The sequence below is a fragment of the Solanum verrucosum genome, unplaced genomic scaffold, assembly GCF_900185275.1.
Source record: "Solanum verrucosum unplaced genomic scaffold, falcon-dt-bn FXZP01000173.1, whole genome shotgun sequence".
Taxonomy (NCBI): Eukaryota; Viridiplantae; Streptophyta; class Magnoliopsida; order Solanales; family Solanaceae; genus Solanum; species Solanum verrucosum.
In genome coordinates, this window is record NW_026020260.1 from 540,545 (window position 1) to 564,399 (window position 23,855).

The 23,855-nt window shown below is 32.3% G+C and overlaps 1 protein-coding gene across 1 annotated transcript; it reads right to left on the reverse strand.

The window, feature by feature from the left end:
* Nucleotides 1-2,134: 2,134 nt before the first annotated feature.
* Nucleotides 2,135-11,766, reverse strand: LOC125833493 (uncharacterized; the record flags this gene model as incomplete). Its single annotated transcript, XM_049512653.1, has 2 exons — nt 11,498-11,766; nt 2,135-2,231 (listed from the first exon to the last, which is right to left on the reverse strand). Coding segments are annotated over exons 1-2 (366 nt in total), but the record flags the coding sequence as incomplete, so codon positions are not given.
* Nucleotides 11,767-23,855: the final 12,089 nt, after the last annotated feature.

The window sequence follows — 23,855 nt, forward strand, 5'->3', positions numbered from 1 at the left end:
ATATCTGTTCAATTTGTTGAAAATAACAAATATGTTCTTGATGATATAACTTGTTGAGATATAGTGAAATGACCAGGCGGTGGTTCGCCCAGTCATAAATCAAGCAAGTCAATATTCTTAGAGGTAGTCCAACTACATAAGAATCGAAATATACAAGAATTTTAACATAGTTTCTTAGACTGCATGGTTTAATTATTTTACCCAAGCAAAGGGCCTATCAAGAAGCTAATACATACTTTTATTGAGCCCATGTGTCTGATAGTTCTAACGGGGTATCAGGCGCCCTACTTATCAAACTCTTTTTCGGGCTAAAAACCACAGCTCATCAGACGGAGTCACAAAGACAAAGCCAATAAAAGTAATACTAGATCCGACTGTACCTCAATCTTAGAACCAAGTCGAGAAGCCATACTAAAATTCTTCTATATTTAAATAAAGCTTAAATCCATTCATGGTCTATATAAAAGAGAAATTAGTTATCCGGCACAGATATAATTTCTTAGCCGGACATAGTCACGGCTTAACTCAGAGATAAAAAGATAAAACTAAAACTAAAAAGAAGTACCTTGTAGCTAACAGCACACTTTACTATTCCTCCAGCGAAAGTCCGGTAAGCTTACCATATTTGAAAATATTTTACAAGTGGGGAGAGAGAAAGTAGAAAGAAGGAGAGAGGGTTTCTAAAACCTGCTCTCAATTAAAGAAAAATAGACCTATTTATAGAAAAAAAAAAGCATCTTTGTACAGGATACTGGGCCCCTATCTGGGTTCTGGTAACAGTGTATTTACTGTTAGTGAACAGTGTTGCTACAGTAGCGCGGGCCCGCTACCGACGCGGATAAGCTTTACACTTTGTCCTTTAATTTTGCCAAAAAATCTTCGGCTTTCTTCAGTGCATCCACTGGACTTTCTTCTTCATATTGTTGGGCTTCGTGCATATCTTCACTTGTTTCACTACGCATTGATGAATCTGATTTTGCGTAATGACTTATATTTAGAAGAATCTTCTTCTTTACTTCTTCTATATATTTCATAATCATTTCATTTTGTTCTCCTTCATCAGGATTAGAAATTTTTCTAGCCATATGTTTTACAGAGATTGAGTCATCAGTCATAATTCCTTTATTAGGAATCAATTTATAATCGTGTATAGTTTTCATAGTTAGATCCAACAGTTCTTATCCGTATATGGACTTTTTTTGAGGATCTTTCTTCATCAACTTGTTCCAAAAATTATTATAATAAGTTCTATATAGGCAAGGGATTTGTTCCTCAGTGAAATTTACTTCCGGAACCAATTTATAAATCCATGGAACAGAGAATTCTATAAAAAAAAAATATCTGTTCAATTTGTTGAAAATAACAAATATTTTCTTGTTGAGATCTGGGGAAACTTTGACCCATTCTTTGTATAACTTGAGAAATAGTTCGCGCAATATTTTTATTGTTGGCCCGTGGTATGACCACCAGTTTAAAAACCAATTTGGTATAGGATTCGCAAATATCTTGGCACATACTTTTATAAACCAAGTATGTTTAAATCTCTCATTGTTATAACAGAGAACTTTATTTAATGCCTGAATATAATCCGAATAGGTAAAGCTTACCATGAATTTGTTTAGACTGAATTGTCTTTCAGTCATTGAGGAAATACCCCAATCTTCAATATGAATGACGTGTTTTATAATCATTTTAGAGAAGTTATAAACATTCTCACATGTATTATATCCTGAAAAATGTTGAAATTCAACACTTGTGCTTATCAGCAGAGTCTCATAATATTTTCGAGTTTTGTATGCTCACCCGGGAAATAAAGCCCATTAACTAAATACCTTTGTAATATCTTCCAAGGTTCTTCTCTTCTCTGTATGTCAGATTTTTCTAAGAGAAATATCATATCTATTTTTTCTACCTTTTCATATGTTTTGATATCATCAACTTCTTCTTTGGCGATTGAAGCAAAAGAATCACCTTGCTTTTGAGTTAGAAACTCTTATAGTTTAGCATATAATGGATCACTTTCTGGAATATTTTCCAGATGTATTGATGATGAAGCTTTTTCTTGTGCTCTAGAGTTTAAGTTATATAAACTCATTCCTCCCTTTTGTATAATTGGAGTACTAGATGATGAAGATCCGTATGATGATCTTGATGAACTTGGGGATGATCTTCCCCTTCCGTGAGTATAACTGTCTTTTCCTCTAGCCTTGATTATCCAAGGAGGATCCATCCTGCAAACATAGCATTTAGTTTTAATCATTCAAGAGGCTATATTTTTAATCAGTCAAAGAGGTTATAAACTTCATCACAATAAAATCTTTCATAAAGCTCTTGTTCAATCATGTAATTATTGACGATATCAATTACCATTCCGTATATAATTTTCCATAATATAAGTTCCTTTAAATCTCTATTAAGAGGAACTGCCTTCAAATCGTAACCAAATCTTTATCAGGAAAGAAATCAAGAAAACCCATCAGAAGAAAGCTATTCTCTTGATAAGAAGTCTGGGAGGGAATTATCACTTCCCTTTTTATAATGAATTTCGAAATCAAAAGGGGTTAATTGTGCCTGCCACCTAGCAAAAATTAACTTAGACGCATCATGTTTAAAATCTTTATCAAACATATACTTGACTGACTGAGCATCAGTTTTTATCAAAAAATTTTGATTATATAAATCATCTTTAAATTTTAAAACGCACTTAACGATAATTAACATTTCATGAGCTACCGTCGCATATTTTTTCTGAGCAATGCTCTATTTTCCTGAATGAAATCTAAATGTTCGCAGTGACAAACATTACCCTGACATTTGCAAGCATCATTCGAATCTTGATGAACCTTAGAAGACTCAGGTTACTCATCCTCTGTTGCATAACTTGCTTCAGAATCATCATAATCTGATTCTGAACCAGAAGTATATAGAAAACTATAAATCTTCTCTTGAATATCTTCATCAAGTTCTAGAGTCTTAAGCTTTTCTAGCTTACAATTTGGAGCTATATACCCAAATTTTCCACATTTATAACACTTAATCTTATCAAGATCTCACCTTGATCTATTCTTGGTAAATCTATGAGATTTACAATGAGCCCTACGCTAATCTCTTTCTTCTCTAGTCCTTCTCCTAGATCTTCTTTTCTTATGATGAGATCTATGAGATTCTGATTTAGAAGTTTCTCGATTGGTACCTTTAGAAGCATCTGGTAAACCGAACTGAGTACAAAAATCTCCTAATTGAGACTTTTCTCTAAGCTTATCCATCTTTAGCTGTCTTGAGAGTTTTAACTCATTGCACAAATTTATGTCTTCTTGCGTACAAGCCCCAATAAGCTTTCCATAGGTAAAATTACTATAGGGAATAATTCCTTGCGGATCTCTAAGAGTCTTTTTCACTCTTTCTGCAAATAAAGAAGGTAAACCATCAATAAATTTGGCTTTCCAGAATTTTAAGCCATTTTCAGGAAGTTCCATTACCCAACTTAAATAAGTGTCTTTATACCATATAAACTCACCTAAATGTCTACATCTAAGACCATTTAGTAAAGATCTAATGGTTTCATATTGATTGGTAAATCTACCACTAAAATGTTCTAGGATTGTCAAGACTAAAATATAAATAGCGTATTCTCTATTTTTAACTTAAGCAAAACCTAGGTTAACATTTCCTTCGGCCGTAGCCTTAGCGATTATGACTGCTGCCTTTGCATCAAGGGTCATATAATTATCCCACCAACCTCTTAATTGACCCGTAAAACCTGCAATAATCATTTTGCAAATAATCATGTCAGTGTTATTAACGCTCTTGCAGATGGTAGCATACATAAGCATCCTATGAACTAAAATAGTTAAATGTCTATCAGTCAGACCATCGAGATTCCATTCATAAATCTCGCTTCCACTATAAGAGGTGTTAGTTTGATTCCAATCTCTTTCCTCTATTAAAACATCTTGAGGAATTGGTCTGGGATAATAGTAAGTTTGCATACTAGGTTTTCTAGCATACGTATTACCACTATTCTTCTTTGGATAACCATGAAGTTTATTAACTTCCATTTCCACTTGTGTCTTGAAATCGAAAGTGGCTTCCATTTCATCTGCAAAATCTTCAGCGAGGCTAATCGGTTTCGCACTTGCACCAAATTCTGAAAACTTTTTATCTAAAAGGCTTTCAAGATCATGAAGAGGTCTAAGAATAAAATCTTGAATCTCAGAAGGTCTTTGAATAGGGACATCAGGCTGTTTGGACGTAGAAACTTGTTCAGAGACTTGTTTCGCTGATTTTAACTTGTCATCAATTTGAATAATCAAATTAGTTAGATTATCTAACTTCTTATCTAGAGAACAAATATGTTCACCAATGACTTTAACATACAAACCCAAATAATTTTGAGAAATAAGACGATTAATTTCATTAATACTTACTGCGGCCACCTCATTATTAATAAATTTATGAAAAGCAGTAAAAGTAATACCAGTATTATTTGGTAAAATAAACGGAGCTTGAGGAGGATAAATGGATTGAATAATTTTACCTGATTTATCTTTGCAAGATCGTTCAAGAACGTTAATGAATAAAGGTAAATAAGTGGTTATAAACCAAGGCACAAAGAACATAATATGATTATGTAATCCACAAGTTTCATAAAATTCTTGAGAAATATTATGTAAATCTTCTCTATTGTAAGTGTCAAACAACCGAGTTTTAAATCGGTTCCATTTTTCATTTAAAATTAATTTTGAATATATTTTCTTGCCAGTGAACCTAGACTAAAATCAATTTGATGTTCTCTCATCATTAAGTATCATTAAGATTAAAATCCATCTCGGATACAGAAGGAATATCCTTATCGGAAACATCAGATGATTTATCATTTGTTTGAACAATGTTTAACCGAGGATCAATTTTATTTTTTTGTTTTTTTGCAGAAATAACTGTTGATAAAGTATGCAATGAAGCAGCTCGATTTCTAGCTGGGCCATAACAAGGTTCTATCGGAGAAATATGTTGAATACTCAGTCTTCTATCAGAAGCAAAAGAATGTCTACTATAAGGAATATTTTTTTCATCAAACTGCATACAAATTTTTACATCGGAATTTTGACTAATATGAGAATATTCAGAATTGGTGGCAGCATCTGTCAGTTGTTCAGGGGTATAACAGAATCTAGAATCCAAGTAGTAGGAAAATTAATTTCTTCCCATTTTATAGGTCTTCTAGTAGTGACCTTAGATCTGTCGAAATTAGTTTCTACCAAAATAGTTTGATCAGATGTATCATATAACTTACATCTAGGATTCAAATTAGCAAGTAATTTAAAATAGATTATATAAGACAAGCAGATTAATTCAGAATCATCATCATCATCATCATCATCATCAGTATCACTATCACTATTATTACTATTATTACTATTATTATTATTATTATTATTATTATTATTATTATTATTATTATTATTATTACTATTATTACTATTATTATTATTATTATTATTACTATTATTATTATTATTATTATTATTATTATTATTACTATTATTATTACTATTATTATTACTATTATTATTATTATTATTACTATTATTATTATTATTTCCATTCATAAATCTCACTTCCACTATAAGAAGTGTTAGTTTGATTATTATTACTATTATTACTATTATTACTATTATTATTATTACTAGTATTATTATTGGTATTATTATTACTATTATTATTATTATTATTACTATTATTATTGTTATTATTATTATTATTATTATTACTATTATTATTATTATTATTATTATTATTATTATTGTTATTACTATTATTATTACTATGATTATTACAATTATTATTATTATTATTACTATTATTATTATTATTATTATTTCCATTCATAAATCTCACTTACACTATAAGAAGTGTTAGTTTGATTTCAATCTCTTTCCTCTATTAAAACATCTTGAGGAGTAGGCCTAGGATAGTAATATGTTTGCATGCTAGGTTTTCTAGCATAAGCAGTATTACCACTATTCTTCTTTGGATACCCATGAAGTTTATTAACTTCCATTTCCATTTGAGTTTTGAAATCAAAAGTGGCTTTCAACTCATCTGCAAAATCTTCAGCAAGACTTATCGGTTTCACACTTGCACCAAATTGAGAAAACTTTTTATCAAGAAGATTTTCAAGGTCGTGCAAAGGTCTAAGAATAAAATCCTGAATCTCAGGGGGCCTTTGAATATGAACATCAGGCTGTTCTGACGAAGAAGCCTGTTCCGAAACTTGTTTCACAGATTTTAGCTTACTATCAATTTGAACAATCAGATTAGACAGACTATCTAATTTTTTATCTAAAGAACAAATATGTTCACCAATAACTTTGACAAATAAGCCCAAATAATTATTTTGAGAAATAAGATGATTAATTTAATTTATACTTACCGCGCCAACATCATTATCAATAAATTTATAAAAAGCAGTAAAAGTAATACCAGTATTATTTGGTAAAATAAACGGAGCTTGAGGAGAATAAATAGATTGAATAATATTACCCGATTCATCTTTGTAAGATCGTTCAAGAACATTGATGAATAAAGGCAAATAAGTGGTTATAAATCAAGGCAGAAAAAACATAATATAATTATGTAAAGAACAAGTTTCATACAACTCTTGAGAAATATTATATAAATCTTCTTTACTATAAGTGTCAAAAAAAACAGGTTTTAAACCGGTTCCATTTTTTATTTAAAAATTCGTTTTGAATATATTTTCTTGCCAGTGAACTTGGACTAAAATCAATTTGATGTTCACTCATCATTAAGTATCATTAAGATTAAAATCCATCTCGGATACAGAAGGAATATCCTTATCAGAAATATCAGATGCTTTATCATTTGTTTGAACAATGTTCAACCGAGGATCAATTTTAATTTTTTGTTTTTCTGCAGATATAACTATAGATAAAGTATGTAATGATGCAGCGCGATTTCTTGATGGACCATAACAAGGTTCTATCGGAGAAATATGTTGAATAGTCAATCTTCTATTAAAAGCAAAAGAATTTCTACTATAAGGAACATATTTTTCATCAAACTGCATACAAATTTTTCCATCGAAATTTTGACTAATATGAGAATATTCAGAATTAGTGAAAACATCGGTCATTTGCTCAGGGGGTATAACAGAATCTAAAATCCAAGTGGTAGGAAAATTAATTTCTTCCCATTTTATAGGTCTTCTAATAGTGACCTTAGATCTGGCGAAATTAGTTTCTACTAAAATAGTTTGATCAGATGTATCATATAACTTACATCTAGGATTCAAAGTACCGAGTAATTTATAATAGATTCTATAAGATAAGCAAATTAATTCAGATCCAGGTGCATAGTTATAACCATGTGTTTTAACATTCAAGGTTAAAGCATCTAATATATTAAAATCAGTCAAAGATAACTGCAAATTGGGCTGAGCATTAAAATAAACTCGACCATAATCCACCGTAGATTCTATCGAACCCATCAAGGATTGACAAAAATTTAAATTCCTCGTATTTCGAAGAGCAGCTAAGAAAGTCTCTGGTAACCCTTTAAGAGTTAAAGGTTTAAAAGCAATTTGAACCATGCCAATATGCAAAAATTTATACTGAGATTTATATAATTCAATATCACGCTTATTTAATAAACGAATAGTTTGTTCGGACGAGTTTAGCGCCAAGGATTGTTCAGTTGTTTTAATCAACTGTCTATTAGAAATCTTATCAAACCAACCATAATCATAAATGGTTTTTATATTAACTTTCGGAATAGTCCATTTGTTTAACAAATCAAGATTTTGAGGTATATCTACCTCTTCTAGTCGAGTGCTTTTAATATCCTCTTGATCCATAAAAGAGAGAACATATCTATGCCGAAATTCTTCTCATCAATTATATATATACCATGAAAGTTCCAAGGCTCTGATAACAACGTTACAGGATCATAGACCTGGCGGTGGTCCGCCCAGTCATAGATCAAGCAAGTCAATGTTCTTAGAGGTAATCCAACTACATAAGAATCGAAATACATAAGAATGTTAACATAGTTTCTCAGACTGCATGGTTTAATTATTTTACCCAAGCAAAGGGCCTGTCAAGAAGCTAATACATACTTTTATTAAGCCCATGTGTCTGATAGTTCTAACCGGGTATGAGGCGCCCTACTTATCAAACTCAATTTTGGGCTAAAAACCGCGGCTCATCAGACAGAGTCATAAGGACAAAGCCAATAAAAGTAGTACTAGATCTGACTGTACCTCAATCTCAGAACCAAGTCGAGAAGCCATACTAAAATTCTTCTATATTTAAATAAAGCTTAGATCCTTTCATGGTCTATATAAATGAGAAGTTAATTATCCGGTATAGATATAATTTCTTAGCCAGACATAGTCACGGTTTAACTCAGAGATAAAAACTGAAAAATAAAAGGAAGTACCTTTAGCAAATAGCACACTTTACTATTCCTCCGGCCAAAGTCCGGTAAGCTTACAATACTTGAAAATATTTTACAAGTGAGGAGAGAGAAAGTAGAAAGAAGGAGAGAGGGTTTTTAAAACCTGGTCTCAATTAAAGAAAAACAGACCTATTTATAGAAAAAAAGAAAACATCTTTGTACAGGATACTGGGCCCTATCTGGAACCTGGTGACAGTGTATTTACTGTTGGTGAACAGTGTTGCTACAATAGTGCGGACCCGCTACCGACGCGCATAAGCTTTACACTTTGTCTTTTAATTTTGCCAAAAAATCTTCGGCTTTCTTCAGTGCATCGACTGGACTTTCTTCTTCATATTGTTGGGCTTCGTGCATATCTTCACTTGTTTCACTATGCATTGATGAATCTGATTTTGCGTAATGACTTATATTTAGAAGAATCTTCTTCTTTACTGCTTCTAGATATTTCATAATCATTTCATTTTGTTCTCCAATCATGATTAGAAATTTTTCTAGTCATATATTTTACGGAGGTTGAGTCATCAGTCATAATTCCTTTATTAGGAATCGATTTATAATCGTGTATAGTTTTCGTAATTAGATTCAGCAGTTCTTGTCCGTATATGAACTTTGTTTGAGGATCTTTCTTCATCACTTTGTCCCAAAAATTATTATAATAAGTTCTGTATAGGCAAGGGATTTGTTCCTCAGTGAAATCTACTTCCGGAACCTATTTATGAATCCATGGAACAGAGAATTCTATAACAAAATATATCTGTTCAATTTGTTGAAAATAACAAATATGTTCTTGATGAAATAACTTGTTGAGATCTGGAGAAACCTTGACCCATTCTTTGTATAACTTCAGAAATGGTTCGGGCAATATTTTTATTGTTGGCCAGTGGTATGACCACTAGTTTAAAAACCAATTTGGTATAGGATTCGCAAATATCTTGGCACATACTTTTATAAACCAAGTATATTTATGCCTCTCATTGTTATAACAGAGAACTTTATTAAATGCCTGAATATAATCCCAATAGGTAAAGCTTACCATGACTTTGTTTAGACTGAATTGTCTTTCAGTCATTGAGGAAATACCCCAATCTTCAATATGAATGATGTGTTTTATAATCATTTTAGAGAAGTTATAAACATTCTCACTTGTATTATATCGTGAAAAATGTTGAAATTCAACACCTGTGCTTATCAGCAGAGTCTCATAATATTTCTGAGTTTTGTATGACTCACCCGGGAAATAAAGCCCATTAACTAAATACTTCTGGAATATCTTCCAAGATTCTTCTCTTCTCTGTATGTCAGAGTTTTCTAAGAGAAATATCATTTCTCTTTTTTCTACCTTTTCATATGTTTTGATATCATCAACTTCTTCTTTGGCGATTGAAGCAAAAGAATCACATTGTTTTTTAGTTAGAAACTCCTTTAGTTTAGCATATAATGGATCACTTTCTGGAATATCTTCCAGATGTATTGATGATTAAGCTTTTTCTTGTGCTCTAGAGTTTAAGTTATATAAACTCATTCCTCCTTTTTGTATAATTGGAGTACTAGATGATGAAGATCCGTATGATGATCTTGATGAACTTGGGGATGATTTCCCCTTCCGCGAGTATAACTGCCTTTTCCTCTTGCCTTGATTATCCAAGGAGGATCCATCCTGCAAACATAGCATTTAGTTTTAATCATTCAAGAGGTTATATTTTTAATCATTCAAGAGGTTATAAACTTCATCACAATAAAATCTTTCATAAAGCTCTTGTTTAATCATGTAATTATTGACTATATCAATCACCATTCTGTCTATAATTTTCCATAATATAAGTTCCTTTAAATCTCTATTAAGAGGAACTTCCTTCAAAATCGTAACCAAATCTTTATCAAGAAAGAAGTCAAGAAAACCCATCAGAAGAAACATATTCTCTTAATAAGAAATTTGGGAGGGAATTATCACTTTCCTTTTTATAATGAATTTCAAAATCAAAAGGAGGTAATTATGCCTGCCATCTAACAAAAATTAACTTAGACGCATCAAGTTTAAATTCTTTATCAAACATATACTTGACTGACTGAGCATCAGTTTTTATCAAAAAAATTGTAATATATAAATCATCTTGAAATTTTAAAACGCACTTAACGATAGTTAACATTTCATTAGCTACCGTCGCATATTTTTTCTGAGCATCGCTCCATTTTCCTTAATGAAATCGAATAAGATATTCATTTTTATCATGCGAATTAATTTGTTTCAATATACCTCCATACCCAATATTAGATCTCTACAATCTTTGGCCAAGCAGGATTAGCAAGGGTTAAACAAGGTAAAGATTTAACTCTTTCTTTAATAGTCTTTACAAGATCTGTGAGACTATTAGTCCAAGGCTTTTTATGATCTTTTTTTAGCCTGTCATATAACGGAGCTAAATCTCGAAATAAATTCTTGTAGAATGGGGAAATGTAGTTTAAACTTCCCAGAAACCACTGCAATTGCGTCTTATCTGTAATAATATCAGGGAATTTTGATGCGAATTCAATAGATCGCTAAATAGGAGTCATTTTTCCTTGACAAATCAAATGACCCAAAAATCTAACTTCTGTTTGAAAAAGACTCATTTTAGGTTTAGATATGACCAAACCATTTTGAATAACTATTTTCTTAAAAATGTCTAAATGCTTAATATGCATTTCGAGAGTCTTTGAATATACAAAAATATCATCAATATAAACTATGATGAAATCCAAATAGGGATTGAAAATATCATTCATTATCTTTTGAAATTCTGAGGGAGCATTTTTTAACCCAAAAGGCATTACATTCCATTCGTACTGTCCAAACGGAACATTAAATGCCGTTCTATATGGATGGTCTCTACATATTTGGATTTGCCAATATCCAGATTTTAAATCAAATTTTGAAAAGATATTAGCATCATATAATCTGGTTAATAAATCTCTTTTATTAGGAATAGGATATCTAATCCATTTTAGGAATTTATTTAAATGTTTATAATTTATAACTAACCTGGGAACACCTCGTTCTTTTTCTACTGAATTATTAACATAAAAAGCAGTACACGACCATGGTGATTCGGAAGGCTTTATCAACCCCTTTTGTAATAAATTATCAATTTCTGTTTTGCAGAATTCAACCAATTCGGTATTAATCTGACAAGGACGTGATTTGGTAGGGATGTTTTCCTCAGAGAAATCATCTTCATATGGAAGAGTTACAATATGTTTTTTCCGATTCCGAAAGGCACTAGGATGATCAGCACAAATATCAATGGTCATTTTTTCAGAAATGAGTTTAATCTTTTCCTGTACTGAAATGACCCAAAAAGTTCTTTAAAATGTGCTTCGGAAGTTACCGAAAACTTGTTTAGCTATAAAAAAAAATCGTTTCGTTTTTCGAAAATCCGACTTCATATTCTTGTTTAGGGGGTCAAATTGAGTGGGAAATGGGTCTAACCCAAATTTTAGAGCAACCTATCAAAATTCGAAATTTCCAAGTGAAGCCTTTTTCGAGGGTCTACTTTGGAGGGTCATATCTCCTAGTGCACAAATTATTGGGTGGCCAATAACATATCCATGGAAAGCCCTTTGAGTTAGATACCTAACGCACTTCGTTTCACCTCATTCGGAGTTCGGACGAAGAAGTTATGCCCATTTTCGTAAAATCTGTCCGGCAGGAAAGACAATTTCCAGTGAGCGTTTTTACTGTTCACCCGTCTCATTTTTTTTTCTAAGTGTTGGACCGTTTTTTCCAAAGGACATATGTTATTTCCTATATACCATTAGTTCAATTCCCATCTTTAAAACATTTCCCAAAACACCTCTCCCATACTTAGACACATTTTCTCTCAAGTTCTCTCAAGAACCCTAATCCAAAACCTTCCTCAAGATTGAAGAGACTCTTGCTCCAAGTTCCAAACTTCCATTGAAGACACTCTCAAGACCTTCATAAAAACTCAAGGTATGTGGTGTTGAACTCATGGGTCCTTCCACCCATAGTGCCTAGACTCTATTCTACTCACTAATTCATAGTTTAAGTTAAGATTCATAAATTAGTCTTGTTCTTTGTAATAATTTCCTGCACATTGAATTTTAAACATGAAAAGTGATTGTTTTGAGCATGTTGTGACTCTAGAACTTGAACCTAAATTTGGAATGGATGTGGAGATTTTCATGTGGTATTGTGGGTGTTAAAAAGGTGTTGTTGTAGGTTGTTCACTGGTTTGGCTGCATAATTACTACCCTATTTTCCATGATGTTTGATTCCATTACATGCCTTCAAGGTGTTTGACAAAATGTCCAACTATGGAGAATTGATGAATCGATGTTTTAAAGCTTGAGTTATGAGATGTATGGAAATCTAGAGATGTGTTGATGACAAACTAAGCTTGTGTATATGTTCATTCCATACGTGAGATTGCATTAGAGCCTAATGGGAATTTCCTATATAAAGTGTTGCATGACCATACCCGGTCCGGGGGAAAAGAACCGGACAACCATGTGAGAGGTTTATATCTCACCACCTAGGATGCTTGGGGTGTGACCAACATCAACCATGTGAGAGGTTTATATCTCACCACCTAGGATGCTTGGGGTGTGACCAACATCAACCATGTGAGAGGTTTATATCTCACCACCTAGGATGCTTGGGGTGTGACCAACATCAACCATGTGAGGGGTTTATACCTTGCCACCAGGGTGTCCGGGTGTAAACGGCATCCCCCATCCTAAGTTGGGGTTATAGATTGGTTGGATCATGCATACACATATGATATCTACTATTAGTATAGATTTACTTAAACATGTTTTTACTTCACTTTGATCATGCATCCTCATATTGTTATTCATAATGCCTATGAAACTATTTCTTGTATTTCGATTGTGTCCTTGTCTATTGTTGTGTTGCACCCCGCATACTTAGTACATTCCAAGTACTAACGCATATTTTGCCTACATGATGTCACCATGTAGGGACCGGAGCTACTCTTGATCCTTCTCTCCATTCACGTGGCTAGTACGGTGCTTATCCGAGTTGTTGGTGAGTCCTCAATGATTCGAGGGCTATGTTATGTTTCCTACTCCTATGTTTTGAGACTTTAGCTTGCAATTGTATTTTGACTATGAGGGGAGCCGGTAGTATGTCATTGCCCCGTCTTATCTATGTATGTAGAGGTGTGCGTTGGACAAGTATTTTGTAAATGAGCTTGACTCTTGTTCTATGATGTCATTTTGAAATGGTTTGCCCTTAGTCCCTATTTCCCATTAATTAATGTTGAATGTACTTCCGCGACCGATGAAGTGTGATGACAAGTTTGAGAGGCTTGTTTGGGGTTCCTTCGAGTTCCTCATTCGCCATGTCACGTCTAGGCCCTAGGCTTGGGTCGTGACATGTACTTTAGCAGATTTTAAAGTATCGAATATATTCATACTAAACATCTCAAGTTGTAAATAATCAACATACTTCTGTTTCATTTCAATTAGAGCATTAATATCTCTAGAAATAGGCTCGGTGATAAAAGTATAACTAATATCTTGATTTTCATAAGTAGCAGAAAATCCTTTAGCATTTAAATTAGTACGAGGATAAATTGCATTTATAAAAGGAGTTCCTAGAATAATAGGAGGGTATAACTGATTATTTACTAAGAAAAAGAAGTGTGGAATACAAATTTAATTCTGGCAAATACGAGTATTAGATAATTTATACTTTATATCTAAAGCATTACCAGATGCAGATTTAACCATATGAGTTGTTTTTTCAAAATATTTAGTAGGTACAAGACCTTCTTGATGCAACTCACATCAGCGCCACTATCAATAATAGCAATGTTACTTATAGAAAAAGTATTATCAATTAATATAGTACATTTAATATACCATTTACGACCTGTAACAATTTGCATCATTCCTAAAAACATATTTTGTTTTGGATCAATATTCAAAGTGTTGGCAAGAATATTTTCTTCAGCAGTAGATTCATCAACCTTATTTTTTCCTTTGCTATTATCAGACTCAATATGAGTAAGACGGTGATCATAAATAATATGATTTTGTTTATGAAATTTAATTTCTTCTTTCAAATGTTCAATTTCTCCTTTTAAATCATCAAAAGAGGTTTACGAATAACCATGGTTTGTTTAGAAGAGAGTCTATTATGAACTTCAGACAAGGAGTAAGGAGCAGAATAATTAAATTCATCTTTAACCTTTTTATCACTAGGAATACTAGTTGAAGAGCTAGATTTACTAGCAGCCAATTGAATGATCTTTTCACGAAGAGTATTATCGGTAACTTCTTTTAGAAGTTCTATCACATTGTATGCAGTGATAGTGAACATATTCATGTCTTCAAACTGAGATTGCAGCTTGTAAAATTCATCATGTTCGCAGTGAAAAATATCACCATGACATTTGCGAGCATCATTCGAATCTTGATGAACCTTAGAAGGCTCAGGTTGCTCATCCTCTGTTGCATAACTTGCTTCAGAATCATCGTAATCTGATTCGGAATCAGAAGTATATAGAAAACTATAAATCTTCTCTTGAATATCAACATCAAGTTCTAGAGTCTTAATCTTTTTCAGTTTACAATTTGGAGCTATATGCCCAAATTTTCCACATTTATAACATTTAATCTTATCAAGATTTCGCCTTGACCTATTCTTAGTAAATCTATGATATTTACGATGAGTCTTACGCTCATCTCTTTCTTCTCTAGTCCTTCTTCTAGATCTTCTTTTCTTATGATGAGATCTATGAGATTCTGATTTAGAAGTTTCTCGGTTGGTGCTTTTTGAAGCATCCGGTAAATCGAATTGATTACAAAAATTTCCTAATTGAGACTTTTCTCTAAGCTTATCCATCTTAAGCTGTCTTGAGAGTTTTAACTCATTGCACAAATTTATGCCTTCTTGCGTACAAGCCCCAATAAGCTTTCCATAAGTAAAATCACTATAGGGAATAATTCCTTGAGAATTTCTAATAGTCTTTTTACTCTTTCTGCAAATAAAGAAGGTAAGCCATCAATAAATTTGGCTTTCTAGAATTCTAAACCATTTTCGGGAAGTTCCATGACCCGACTTAAATAAGTGTCTTTATACTATCTAAACTCACCTATATGTCTACATCTAAGACCATTTAGAAGAGATCTAATGGTTTCATATTGATTGGTAAATCTACCACTAAAATGTTCAAGAATAGTCAAAATAAGTGTATACGCAGCGTCTTATCTATTTTGAACAAGGGCAAAGCCTAAATTATCAACTCCTTCATTGACTGCCTTAGCATTAATAACTATTGCTCTCGCATCAAAGGGCATATAATTATCCCACCATCCTCTTAGTTGACCGGTAAATCCTGCAATAATCATCTTGCAAATGGTCTTGTCAGTGTTACTAACACTCTTACAGATAGTAGCATACATAAGCATCCTATGAACCATAATCGTCAACTGCCTATCAGTTAACCCATCGAGATTCCATTCATAAATCTCACATCCACTATAAGAAGTGTTAGTTTGATTCAAATCTCTTTCCTCTATTAAAACATCTTTAGGAGTAGGCCTAGGATAGTAATATGTTTGCATGCTAGGTTTTCTAGCATTAGCAGTATTACCACTATTCTTCTTTGGATACCCCTGAAGTTTATTAACTTCTATTTCTATTTGAGTTTTGAAATCAAAAGTGGCTTTCATCTCATCTGCAAAATCTTCAACGAGACTTATCGGTTTCGCACCTGCACCAAATTGTGAAAACTTTTTATCAAGAAGATTTTCAAGGTCGTGCAAAGGTATAAGAATAAAATCCTGAATCTCAGGAGGCCTTTGAATATGAACATCAGGCTGTTTTGACGAAGAAGCCTGTTCCGAAACTTGTTTCACACATTTTATCTTACTATCAATTTGAACAATCAGATTAGACAGGCTAACTAATTTTTTATCTAAAGAACAAATATGTTCACCAATAACTTTGGCATATAGGCCCAAATTCTTCACATCAATTATATATATACCATGAAAGTTCCAAGGCTCTGATACCAACGTTAGAAGATTACTCACTAGGCGGACCACCTCCAGGTCAGTGATCCTGTAACGTTGGTATCAGAGCCTTGGAACTTTCATGGTATATATATACTTGATGTGAATAATTTCGGCATAGATATATTCTCTCTTTTATGGATAAAGAGGATATTAAAAGCACTCGACTAGAAGAGGTAGATATACCTCAAAATCTTGATTTGTTAAACAAATGGACTATTCTGAAAGTTAATATAAAAATCATTTATGATTATGGTTGGTTTGATAAGATTTCTAATAAACAGTTGATTAAAACAACTGAACAATCATTGGCGCTAAACTCGTCCGAACAAACAATTCGTTTAATAAATAAGCGTGATATTGAATTATATAAATCTCAGTATAAATTTTTGCATATGGCATGGTTCAAATTGCTTTTAAATCTTTAACTATTAAAGGGTTACTAGAGACTTTCTTAGCTGGTCTTCGAGATGCGAGGAATTTAAATTTTCATCAATCCTTGATGGGTTCGATAGAATCTACGGTGGCTTATGGTCCGGTTTATTTTAATGCTCAGCCCAATTTGCAGTTATCTTTGACTGATTCTAATATATTAGATGCTTTAATCTTGAATGTTAAAACGAATGGTTATAACTATGCACCTAGATTTGAATTAATTTGCTTATCGTATAGAATCTATTATAAATTACTTGCTACTTTGAATCCTAGATGTAAGTTATATGATACATCTGATCAAACTGTTTTTGTAGAAACTAATTTCGCCAGATCTAAGGTCCCTACTAGAAGACCTATAAAATGGGAAGAAATTAATTTTCCTACCACTTGGATTTTAGATTATGTTATACCCCCTGAGCAAATGACCGATGCTGTCACTAATTCTGAATATTCTCATATTAGTCAAAATTTCGATGGAAAAATTTGTATGCAGTTTGATGAAAAAAGTGTTCCTTATAGTAGACATTTTTTTGCTTCTGATAGAAGACTGGCTATTCAACATATTTCTCCGATAGAAATTTATTATGGTCCAGCAAGAAATCGCGCTGCATCATTATATACTTTATCAACAGTTATATCTGCAGAAAAACAAAAAATTAAAATTGATCCTCGGTTAAACATTGTTCAAACGAATGATAAAGCATCTGATATTTCTGATAAGGATATTCCTTCTGTATCCGAGATGGATTTTAATCTTAATGATACTTAATGATGAGTGAACATCAAATTGATTTTAGTCTAGGTTCACTGACAAGAAAATATAATCAAAATGAATTTTTAAATGAAAAATGGAACCAGTTTAAAACTTGGTTTTTTGACACTTATAGTAAAGAAGATTTAAATAATATTTCTGAAGAGTTTTATGAAACTTGTGCATTACATAATCATATTAAGTTTTTTGTGCCTTGGTTTATAACCACTTATTTGCCTTTATTCATCAACGTTCTTGAACGATCTTACAAAGATGAATCGGGTAATTTTATTCAATCCATTTATCCTCCTCAAACTCCGTTTATTTTACCAAATAATACTGGTATTACTTTTACTGCTTTTCATAAATTTATTGATAATGATGTCGTCGCGGTAAGTATAAATGAAATTAATCGTCTTATTTCTCAGACTACATGGTTTAATTAATTTATCCAAGCAAAGGGCCTGTCAAAAAGGTAATACATACTTTTATTAAGCCCTGGTTAACTGATAGGCAGTTGACGATTATGGTTCATAGGATGCTTATGTATGCTACTATCTGCAAGTGTGTTAGTAACACTGACAAGACCATTTACAAGATGATTATTGCAGGATTTACCGGTCAACTAAGAGAATGGTGGGATAATTATATGCCCTCTGATGCGAGAGCAGCAGTTATTAATGTTAAGGCAGTCAATGAAAGAGTTGATAATTTAGGCTTTGCCCTTGTTCAATATAGAGAAGACGCTGTGTATACACTTATTTTGACTATTCTTAAATATTTTAGTGGTAGATTTACCAATCAATATGAAACCATTAGATCTCTTCTAAATGGTCTTAGATGTAGACATTTAGGTGAGTTTAGATGGTATAAAGACACTTATTTAAATCGGGTCATGGAACTTCCCGAAAATGGTTTAGAATTTTGGAAAGCCAAATTTATTGATGGCTTACCTTCTTTATTTGCAGAAAGAGTAAAAAAGACTCTTAGAAATTCTTAAGGAATTATTCCCGATAGTGATTTTACTTATGGAAAGCTTATTGGGACTTGTACGCAAGAAGGCATAAATTTGTGCAATGAGTTAAAACTCTCAAGACAGCTTAAGATGGATAAGCTTAGAGAAAAGTCTCAATTAGGAGATTTTTGTACTCAATTCGATTTACCGAATGCTTCAAAAAGCACCAACCGAGAAACTTCCAAATCATAATCTCATAGATCTCATCATAAGAAAGGAAGATCTAGAAGAAGGACTAGAGAAAAAAGAGATGAGCGTAGGACTCATCGTAAATCTCATAGATTTACCAAGAATAGGTCAAGGCGAAATCTTGATAAGATTAAGTGTTATAAATGTGGAAAATTTGGGCATATAGCTCCAAATTGTAAGCTGGAAAAGCTTAAGACTCTAGAACTTGATGATGATATTCAAGAGAAGATTTATAGTTTTCTATATACTTCTAGTTCCAAATCAGATTATGATGATTCTGAAGCAATTTATGCAACAGAGGATGAGCAACCTGAGCCTTCTAAGGTTCATCAAGATTCGAATAATGCTTGCAAATGTCATGGTGATATTTGTCACTGCGAACATGATGAATTTTACAAGCTGCAATCTCAGTTCGAAGACATGAATATGTTCACTATCACTGCAGATAATGTGATAGAATTTCTAAAAGAAGTTACCGATAATACTCTTCGTGAAAAGATCATTCAATTGGCTGCTAGTAAAACTAGTTCTTCAACTAGTATTCCTAGTGATAAAAAGGTTAAAGATGATTGTAATTATTCTGCTCCTTACTCCTTGTCTGAAGTTCATGATAGACTCTCTTCTAAACAAACAATGGTTATTCGTGATACCTCTTTTGATGATTTAAAAGGAGAAATTGAACATTTGTAGGAAGAAATTAAATTCATAAACAAAATCATATTATTTATGATCACCATCTTACTCAGATTGAGTCTGCTAATAGCAAAGGAAAAAATAAGGTTGATGAATCTACTGCTGAAGAAAATATTCTTGCCAACACTTTGAATACTGATCCAATACAAAATATGTTTTTAGGAATGATGCAAATTGTTACAGCTCATAAATGGTATGTTAAATGTACCCTCCTATTATTCTAGGAACTCCTTTTATAAATGCAATATATCCTTTTACTAATATAAATGCTAAAGGATTTTCTGCTACTTATAAAAATCAAGATATTAGTTATACTTTTATCACCGAGCCTATTTCTAGAGATATTAATGCTCTAATTGAAATGAAACAAAAGCATGCTGATTATTTACAACTTGAGATATTTAGTATGAATATATTCGAAACTTTAAAATCTGCTAAAGTACAGGAAAAAATTAAACTCATTTCTGAAAAAATGACCATTGATATTTGTGTTGATCATCCTAGTGCCTTTTGGAATCGAAAAAAGCATATTGTAACTCTTCCATATGAAGATGATTTCTCTGAGGAAAACATCCCTACCAAATCACGTCCTTGTCAGATGAATACCGAATTGGTTGAATTCTACCAAAAGGAAATTGATAATTTATTACAAAAGGGGTTGATAAAGCCTTCCAAATCACCATGGTCGTGTACTGCTTTTTATGTTAATAACGCAGCGGAAAAAGAACAAGGTGTTCCCAGGTTAGTTATAAATTATAAATATTTAAATAAATTCCTAAAATGGATTAGATATCCTATTCCTAATAAAAGAGATTTATTAACCAGATTATATGATGCTAATATCTTTTCAAAATTTGATTAAAAATCTGGATATTGGCAAATCCAAATATTTAGAGACCATTCATATAAAACGACATTTAATGTTCCGTTTGGACAGTACGAATGGAATGTAATGTCTTTTGGGTTAAAAAATGCTCCCTCATAATTTCAAAAGACAATGAATGATATTTTCAATCCCTATTTGGATTTCATCATAGTTTATATTAATGATATTTTGGTATACTCAAAGACTCTCGAAATGCATATTAAGCATTTAGACATTTTTAAGAAAATAGTTATTCAAAATGGTTTGGTCATATCTAAACCTAAAATGAGTCTTTTTCAAACAGAATTTAGATTTTTGGGTCATTTGATTTGTCAAGGAAAAATGACTCCTATTCAACGATCTATTGAATTCGCATCGAAATTCCCTGATATTATTACAGATAAGACACAATTGCAGCAGTTTCTGGGAAGTTTAAACTACATTTCCCCATTCTACAAGAATTTATCTCGAGATTTAGCTCCGTTATATGACAGGCTAAAAAAAGATCATAAAAAGCCTTGGAGTAATAGTCTCACAGATCTTGTAAAGACTATTAAAGAAAGAGTTAAATCTTTACCTTGTTTAACCCTTGCTAATCCTGCTTGGCCAAAGATTGTAGAGACGGATGCGTCTAATATTGGGTATGGAGGTATATTGAAACAAATTAATTTGCATGATAAAAATGAATATCTTATTCGATTTCATTCAGGAAAATGGAGCAATGCTCAGAAAAAATATGCGGCGGTAGCTCATTAAAATGTTAACTATCGTTAAGTGCGTTTTAAAATTTCAAGATGATTTATATAATCAAAAAAATTTGGGAAAAAATGATGCTCAGTCAGTCAAGTATATGTTTGATAAAGATTTTAAACATGATGCGTCTAAGTTAATTTTTGCTAGATGGCAGACACAATTAGCTCCTTTTGATTTCGAAATTCATTATAAAAAGGGAAGTGATAATTCCCTCCCAGACTTCTTATCAAGAGAATATCTTTCTTCTGAGGGGTTTTCTTGACTTCTTTTCTGATAAAGATATGGTTACGATTTTGAAGGCAGTTCCTCTTAATAGAGATTTAAAGGAACTTATATTATGGAAAATTATAGACGGAATGGTGATTGATATAGTCAATAATTACATGATTGAACAAGAGCTTTATGAAAGATTTTATTGTGATGAAGTTTATAACCTCTTGAATGATTAAAAATATAACCTCTTGAATGATTAAAACTAAATGCTATGTTTGCAGGATGGATCCTCCTTGGATAACCAAGGCTAGAGGAAAAGGCAGCTATACTCGCGGAAGGGGAAGATCATCCCCAAGTTCATCAAGATCATCATACGGATCTTCATCATCTAGTACTCCAATTATACAAAAGGGAGGAATGAGTTTATATAACTTAAACTCTAGAGCACAAGAAAAAACTTTATCATCAATACAACTGGAAGATATTCCTGAAAGTGATCCATTATATGCTAAACTACAGGAGTTTCTAACTAAAAAACAAGGTGATTATTTTGCTTCAATCGCCAAAGAAGAAGTTGATGATATCAAAACATATGAAACGGTAGAAAAAAGAGAAATGATATTTCTCTTAGAAAACTCTGACATACAGAGAAGAGAAGAACCTTGGAAGATATTCCAGAGGTATTTAGTTAATGAGCTTTATTTCCCGGGTGAGTCATACAAAACTCAAAAATATTATGAGACTCTGTTGATAAGCACAGGTGTTGAATTTCAACATTTTTCAGGATATAATACCAGTGAGAATGTTTATAACTTCTCTAAAATGATTATAAAACACGTCATTCATATTGAAGATTGGGGTATTTCCTCAATGACTGAAAGACAATTCAGTCTAAACAAAGTCATGGTAAGCTTTACCTATTGGGATTATATTCAGACATTTAATAAAGTTCTCTGTTATAACAATGAGAGGCATAAACATACTTGGTTTATAAAAGTATGTGCCAAGATATTTGCGAATCATATACCAAATTGGTTTTTAAACTGGTGGTCATACCACGGGCCAACCATAAAAATATTGCCCAAACCATTTCTCAAGTTATACAAAGAATGGGTCAAGGTTTCCCCAAATCTCAACAAGTTATATCATCAAGAACATATTTGTTATTTTTAACAAATTGAAAAGATATATTTTTTTATAGAATTCTCTGTTCCATGGATTCATAAATGGGTTCCGGAAGTAGATTTCACTGAGGAACAAATCCCATGCCAATACAGAACTTATTATAATAATTTTTGTGACAAATTGATGAAGAAAGATCCTCAAACAAAGTCCATATACGGACAAGAACTGTTGGATCTAATTACGAAAACCATACATAATTATAAATCGATTCCTAATAAAGGAATTATGACTGATGACTCAATTTCCGTAAAACATATGGCTAGAAAAATTTCTAATCATGATGAAGGAGAACAAAATGAAATGATTATGAAATATCTAGAAGAAGTAAAGAAGAAGATTCTTTTAAATATAAGTCATTACACTAAATCAGATTCATCAATGCGTAGTGAAACAAGTGAAGATATGCACGAAGCCCAACAATATGAAGAAGAAAGTCCAGTAGATGAACTGAAGAAAGCCGAAGATTTTTTGGCAAAATTAAAAGACAAAGTGTAAAGCTTATGCGCGTCGATAGCGGGCCCGCGCTACTGTAGCAACACTGTTCACCAACAGTAAATACATTGTTACCAGGACCCAGATAGGGGCCCAGTATCCTGTACAAAGATGTTTTCTTTTTTTCTATAAATAGGTCTGTTTTTCTTTAATTGAGAACAGGTTTTAGAAACCCTCTCTCTTTCTTTCTACTTTCTCTCTCCCCACTTGTAAAATATTTTTAAGTATTGTAATCTTATCGGACTTTGGCCAGAGGAATAGTAAAGTGTGTTTTTTGCTACAAGGTACTTCCTTTTATTTTTCATTTTTTATCTCTGAGTTAAGCTGTGACTATGTCCGGCTAAGAAATTATATCTATGCCGGATAACTAACTTCTCTTTTATATAGACCATGAACGGATCTAAGCTTTATTTAAATATAGAAGAATTTTAGTATGGCTTCTCGATTGGTTCTGTGATTGAGGTACAGTCAGATCTAGTACTACTTTTATTGGCTTTGTCTTTATGACTCCATCTGATGAGCCGTGGTTTTTAGCCCGAAATTGAGTTTGATAAGTAGGGCGCCTCATACCCGGTTAGATCTATCAGACACATGGGCTTAATAAAAGTATATATTAGCTTCTTGACAGGCCCTTTTCTTGGATAAAATAATTAAACCATGCAGTCTGAGAAACTATGTTAAAATTCTTGTGTATTTCGATTTTTATGTAGTTGGATTACCTCTAAGAATATTGACTTGCTTGA